The sequence below is a fragment of the Octopus bimaculoides genome, chromosome 1 (assembly GCF_001194135.2).
Source record: "Octopus bimaculoides isolate UCB-OBI-ISO-001 chromosome 1, ASM119413v2, whole genome shotgun sequence".
In the NCBI taxonomy this organism is placed as follows: domain Eukaryota; kingdom Metazoa; phylum Mollusca; class Cephalopoda; order Octopoda; family Octopodidae; genus Octopus; species Octopus bimaculoides.
Window position 1 is genome coordinate 165,764,405 of NC_068981.1, and position 7,528 is coordinate 165,771,932.

General features: G+C 37.8%; 1 protein-coding gene across 1 annotated transcript in view; it reads right to left on the reverse strand.

The window, feature by feature from the left end:
- Nucleotides 1–273: 273 nt before the first annotated feature.
- The window catches only part of LOC106869321 (peptidyl-prolyl cis-trans isomerase NIMA-interacting 1), a 10,799-nt gene continuing 3,544 nt past the window's right edge, over nt 274–7,528 (reverse strand). The window contains exons 2-3 of the mRNA XM_014915023.2: nt 3,176–3,367; nt 274–921 (exon numbers count right to left, since the gene is read on the reverse strand). Coding sequence (XP_014770509.1) covers nt 701–921; nt 3,176–3,367 — 413 coding nt within the window. The 3' untranslated portion in view covers nt 274–700. The remainder of the gene's footprint in view (nt 922–3,175; nt 3,368–7,528) is intronic.

The window sequence follows — 7,528 nt, forward strand, 5'->3', positions numbered from 1 at the left end:
AAGGGCAGCAGTTTTGAGAGGAGTGGGGTAAGTCAATTACATTGACCCCAGCACTTGACTGGTACTTACTTTATTGAACCCCCCCAAAAAAAAAATTAAAGACAAAGGTGACTGTCAGGATTTGAACTCAGAACGTAAAGAAGGACAAAATGTTGCAAAGCATTTTTGTCTGCCAACTTACCACCTTAATAATAAAAAAAAATAATAATAATAATAAAAATAATAATAATAATAATAATAATAATAATAATAATAATAATAAAAAGCAAGAAATAATTTTGATTAGAATTTATTTTAACAGTCATAAGAAACAAAATTCTACCTGTAAACAGGGTTATCCTTTGAGCAAATGCAAAGGATAAAAAGCATTTTAAACTTTTATTCGGCAAAAGCAGAATGTTTCTTCTTTTAAATGCATTTATATTTCTCTTCTGATAAAATGGAATGACTGGTAGAGTTTCAAGACAAAAAAAAAAATCCATCTATACCTTAAAGAATGGGTGGGAAGGAAGAGGAGAAAAGGAGAGATGAGATTGGAAAGTAGCAGAAGGGGCCATTACCATTGAAACTGGTATCAGAAAAGGAACAAATTTAAGAGGAGTTAGGCTTCTTGTTCTGAATTAAACATGATCACGCCTTTCACATCATTAATAGTTTCTAAAATTAAAGATTGTTATCTTTTAATGTCCATAAAAATACTTTATGCTGTTCTCAAAATGATGTGGTAACCTGAATCAGTTGAAACAATGTCACTCAATTCTCCTACTTCCAAACTAAAAGCAGCATCCTCAAATGGTTTCTGCATCTGTCCTCGACCAAACAAACCCAAGTCACCTTTGTTCCTGGCAGAACTGCAGTCACTGTACTGAGATGCCAACTCAGAAAAACCAGCCTCACCTGATTCAATTTGTTCCAAATAACCTTGAAAAAAATAGAAGAAAAGAAACAGAATGTATATAAATAAGCTAGGTGACCATTCAAAATAAAATAGTACAGGCTAAAATCTGATGATAAAGTGTGACAAGGAAATCAATTGAGGAAAAAAAAATTATTGTGAAGGCCCTAATAGTTTAGCTAGATATCTAGAGTGATGGATACGTGTGTTAAATAAGTTTAAGATGAAATGAACTTTAGCATATTAGTCATTACAAACTACCCCTGATTAGAATCGAAACCTGGATCTAATAGCAAACCAACAGAGCCAGTCAGGAAAACTTTGCTCTGAGGTGGAACACAGGAGAAGCTTCTAATTATTATCTCCAGGTTCAATGAACTTTGCATTACCACAAGTTAACAAGATAATTGCAGTGTTCCTGCTGCTTACAATGGTGAACTAGTCTTGTTAACAGCTCCAATAGACTGAGCTCCCAAGGGTGAAAGTTCTTTGGCTATAATATTGCAATCAGATATAACTGACCAATCAACGTCTAGTACCCTATTGGATCAGTTAGTTGCAACTCAGTCGAAATACTTCACCCAAACTCAACCATATCCTTCTCGTGTTAAATGTTTTATGAATTATTTTAAATCTGCATTATAATACATACAGAGTAATTCTAATGAAATACATTTGGCAAGTTTGCTATACGGTATATCACCATTTGTCTTAGCTTTTGTTGTTTCTTCTGTAAGGAATATATTTTCTTTAATCTTCAACGAGTGCCCTCCACCCACAGCACTTACCAGCAATCAGTAACCACTTATTGTCTATTAAGATCACATGCCAACCGTCTTTCTCCCACTTACATTAGTTGATGCCTTTAATACTTAGCTGCTCTTTCAACTTAACCTCTTACTCAGACTAACATGACAAATCCAACAGCTTTCCCGGATTTGCCACCAGCAAAAACAGTTGTTAAACTGGTGGTGGTGGTGATAGGAGGTTGGAATGTACAGTATAACTACATTGAGTCTCTTCCCTATTCTACTCTTGTTAAATCTCCACCTACTACCCTCTTCATTAAGCCCTTATCTATCAATCATCCACTTCTCTATTTACACAACTGAGTACCAGAAAATTACATTAGATCTTTTCACATTTAATTCCTCCATTACCTTTTATCACTAGCTATCTTCCACATCATTGCCTAAGTAACAAAGTTTGGCATCAAATCTGACCATACTCAGTTACCACTACCATCACCCGCCCTTCTTTAGAACAAACTATCTCTCACCAATACTCGTCTTTACTGCTAGTTATCATTCATCATTACTGCTACCTCCATCAAGCTGTTCATAATGTTTCTCATTCAATCTCCTTACCAACAATTAACATGTACCCATCACGGTTTCTTCCATTACTCCTCCTTCTCTCCCCTCATTCTCTTGGTCATCACTCATCTATTCACCCTTTAGTCATCACTCTGCTTTTCATACCCTTAACCCTTTAAGCATTTAAACTGGCCGTATCCAGCCCAAATATTCTGTTTTATGTTCAAACTGGCCAGATCCAACCTCTCACACCTATCCAACTATGTCATTCTAGAAATATACAATCACATCATTGAAATCTCATAGCAATGAGATAATACATGATTAATCCAAAGCAATATGAATAAAAAAGCATTACATTTGACAGAGTAATCTGAATACTAAACGGTTAATCATGTTTGTTTTGAAAGAATGGAGACAACATAGAGAGGACTTGTCTTGCAAGAGATATGACATCTCTAGTGATGATGCAACAATAAAATGCATTCCAAGTAGTCAATTTAGGGAAATTATTCAGTCATAGACACACAACCAAAGCTGGAACATGAGTGAGACATAATTCTGTGACCAATCCATGGAAACAATAACTCCAAATAAAAAATGACTTGGACTACAACATCCCCCTCCAACCCACGTCAACATGGAAAGTGAATGTAAAATAACCAGATGTTTTTATAAACTTGTACTCCATAAATTTCTTTACTTCAATAAACAATCTGATTGCATTCTGATCAACAAAGGAGCTGTCACATTGTCAATCAATCAGAGGGAAATAGCAGCTAAATCTCCCTCAAACTACTCTCTAGCATCTTTAAAAAAATGTAGTAAGCTGAATGTAGCCCTAAATACCTGAACAAAAATGAGATAGTCATGAGAGGTGCACTTTTGGTTATGTCTTAACCAGGGCCGTTTTTAGATAAACAACAATCTATTTGGCTACAATGGTAAATCAACAGATGCTTACCTTTAAGTATAGTTATTGCCTCTTCTTTGGTTCTTTCTATCTTCTCTTGTCTCCATGAAGATGGTCGACGACAATCTTTGTGTTTGACTAACAGGTGTGAACATTGTACTACCTCTTCAGTTTCTTCAGCTGGCTTTGTGGGACGGTACCATTGACTTTTTTTAGTACAAAGGTTTATGTAGTACTCCTTGCCTGAAATTTGAACAAATCAGCTTCAAAATACTTTTGCTAATAATACTGTTCCCTCCAATACTAACTACCAAGAGAAAAATCAATGAAATACAAGATTTAGCAAGTTATACAAGGATAATTGCTTTAGTGTTAAAAGAATCAGTAAAAGAAGGTAGGATTATTTATGGGTTTCTTTTTCTTCATAGTTTTAAAGCAGGGGTTCTCAACCATTCCTTATCTATGGACCCCTTTGGTTACTATTTTATTCTGGTGGACCACCATAGTCATTTGAGGTTTCGAAACTAGTTTTATAGAAACTTCTTTCAAAATTCTTATTTCGTTTTTCATCCATTAACTTATGAAGGTTGAACCATGTAAAATGTTAAAGAAATCAATTTCTTGCAAAGCATACCAATACATACATCTAAGCAAAATTTTTCAGAGGCCCTTAAAATATTATTGTGAATCCTCAATTTACTATTTTGTTATGTGGACCCCAAAAATCTTATATGGGCCCTGGTTCAGAACAACTGTTTTAAAGAATCATAAAGTTAGATAAGTTAGATGAAATACTGAGGCATGATAAACCAGAGATGATGTGTATAAAGCATAGAGTAGTTTAGTGCAGTATATATACAGTAATTCAATATAGTGTAATGCTGTTATTTAAATCAGGTCAATCCTGATTGAACAAACCTAGGATCAAGACTATTCCAATTCCAGCCTTGACCAGCTCATTCTTTTTTTACAAGAATATAGTACTACATTGTGTAACGTTTATTTCCTTTCCTGACATGACAGGATGTGATTTGAGAACTTGGCTAATTTTAACCTGCATTGTCTCTACTCATTTGGCAACCATCTTACCGAGTGTACTGGGGTGGATTTTATCTTGACAGCAGTACTAGTGAAGTTGCTTTGTATTCTACAAAGCAAAAGAGGGTCCTACCAATTATATGTTGTTCAGGGCAATATGACCAAAAGATTGGGTAGGACAGAGAGTAAATACAGAAGATGAACTAGGGAGGAGGGGAGAAAAGCAAAAGTATGATGATGGTGACAGAGTGACTGGGGCAATCATATGGAAGAAGAGAGAAATGGGAAAGATAATATTAGATATGAAGAAAAGGGACAGTAATGGTATGGTATCCTCACCACCATCATCATCAATATCTAAAGCCTGTTTTCCATGCTGGCATGGGTTGGATGGCTTGACAGGAACTAGTAAGGCCAGGGACCACACCAGGTTTCCATAGTCTGTTTTGGCTTAGCTTTCCACAGCTAGGTGCCCTTCCTAGCAGTAACCACTCCACAGTGTGTGCCGAGTGCTTTTTACATGGCACCATCACCAGTGTCTTTTACATGGCACCAGCACCCACATCAATACTTTATATGTGACACCTTGGTTTTAGGATCTCAATAATGAGAGAAAGTCATTGCAAAAGGCTAGTGAAAGAGAGACTAAATGATGGATATTCACAGAAATGGCTGATGGTGAAACAGTAAGACAGGTGCCAATTATGGGAGCCCAGGGATTTACGTAATGATGGTTAGCAGAATGAAAGGAAATGCTCACTGATATGAGAGAGTGTGAGTGATGAATAATGAAATGGTAATGATAAGAGAATGATGGACGTCAATAAAGAGGGGAGCTGAAGGGAACAGACACAAATAGCAGCTACATGTCTGCTGGTATTGAAGAGAGAGAGAATGCAGTAAGGAGAATCAAATACCATCAAGTATGGAAATATGACTATTCTGAAGTGACCCTGGACTGGCTCTTGTGCGGGTGGCACATAAAATACACACTTTTGAGCGTGGCCGTTGCCAGTACCGCCTGACTGGCCTTCGTAGGATTTTTGAGCGAGATCGTTGCCAGTGCCCCTGGACTGGCTCTTGTGCGGGTGGCACATAAAATACACCATTTTGAGCGTGGCCGTTGCCAGTACTGCCTGACTGGCGTTCGTGCAGGTGACACATAAAAGCACCCACTACACTCTCAGAGTGGTTGGCGTTAGGAAGGGCATCCAGCTGTAGAAACTCTGCCAAATCAGATTGGAGCCTGCTGTAGCCATCTGGTTCACCAGTCCTCAGTCAAATCGTCCAACCTATGCTAGCATGGAAAGCGGACGTTAAACGACGATGATGATGATCTTGTAGTAAGTTATATTGACAATGTAGGCATTAGATAAAATAATGATGGGAGGTTGTTATGACACTTATCTTCTTTCCTGAGTAAATAGGAAATATTTTTCATTACATATATATACACACACACAATACTGAATACAGTACTGACTTTATTCTGAATGGAAAGTGCAGACTGCACCCACTTTTGGAAATCAACCTTCAGGAAGTTCCACAGAAACAATATCAACAAATTACTCACCCACTTCTGTAGATGTCAATCTGTTATACACAATGGCTTTAACAGATAAATTTAGTTCAGACTAAACCAACAAACTATTATATAAATTTATTGCTTTAATATTATAGAATTAGATTATACACTTCATTTCATAATCATTTTAACTTTTTTTCAAGACATGAGACTTTTAAACTTCTAGTATCTAAAAAGAAAAAAAATTTTCTTTGGTCTCTTGGCAGTTTAAATTATTCAACATTATATCATACATGTATTCAATATGATCATATCATTCTTATGCTGCTCCAACAACAAAAGATTGCAATTTCAACTTCATCCAGCTTCTGCAATCAGAGCCACATTTGCACTTTTAATGTGTTTGAAGGTGGGCATAGACAGGGCATTGGTCAAGAAGTTTGTTTTGCAATCATAAAAGAGGTCCCAAGCTTGATCCCATAGCATACCAGTAGCACAAGTACAATCTACCAAAGCATCAAGTCAACCCAGGCCCAGTGCAACTGGGCAAACAGAAACTCTGTGCAAGTCCATCATGATCATTTAACATCCACTTTCCATGCTGGCATGGGTTGGATAGTTTGATAGGATCTGGTGAGTTACAAGGCCACATTAAGCTCCAATGCTAGTTTTGCCATGGTTTCTGACCTGGATTTGAATGTCTGGTATCTTGATGATGCTTGTTTGGAGGTGGCCTCCTGACAAGGCCCTTGCAACTGCGAGGACAATGATTGAGAAACTTGGTCGTAGAGGCCTTGGCGTTAATAGTTCCAAATGCGAGCTCTGGCTCTTCAGCCATCCAGCTTCACCTCAGCATTTTACAAAGTGTACTGGGTGCTTTTTCTTCATGCCACAGGCACTCATGAGGTTGCCCTGTAACTTACAAGACAAAAGAACAGGGAAAACACTCCTACTACTAAGTGGAGAGTATCTGAGAAAGGAAGACTGCTTTATGCCAGATGTTAAAAGGCTAAAGTATGATAGAGGGACAAGCACAGGTGTTTTGCTATAGAGGAGCTACATGGCTATCCTATACTAGCCAAGGGAGTAGTTGGGGAAAGAAACAGAAGGTAATGATAGTGTGTCAGAGCAACCTCTCAAAGTACAAGAGGGTGAACATATGAGAGGCAACAGACAGTGGGTCATGGGAGAGAAAGAGAAAGTGGATACTTTCATAAAAGTTTTAAGGGTGAGTAACAGATGGTTAAAAATGGAGGTAGAGATGAATGTGGTAAGTGATGAACAAGGGAGAGGCATGGTAAGGACCAGCCTGGTCACATCAATTCTGTCTAAAGATGATATTAAGTGTACAAGTGTCTGTGAAGTACTCAACCACAATGAGAAGGTAGATCTCATATTATAACATCATCATCATTTAACATCTACCTTCCATGCTGGCATGGGTTGGACAGTTTGACAGGAGCCAGCCAGGTAGAAGACTACACCAGGCTTCTGTGTCTGTTTTGGCATGGTTTTACGGCTGGATGCCCTTCCTAAAACCAACCACCCCACAGAGTGGACTGAGTGCTTTTTATGTGGTACCAACACAGGCGAGGTCAGTTTTGGCATGGTTTTTACAGCTGGATGCCCTTCCAAATGCCAACCACACATGCGTGTGTGCATGCATGTGTGTGTGTGTGTGTGTGTGTGTGTGTACAAAAAAAATTATGCAATATTCCATATAGCATGTAAAATCAATTAATTCTAAATTAGAATGTCCCCCCTAGCATAGGAATTGTCAAACAGGAGGCACTTGGCTCTTGAAGGAGGAATTTTAGCCGATGAAGCATCTCCAAAGTAAG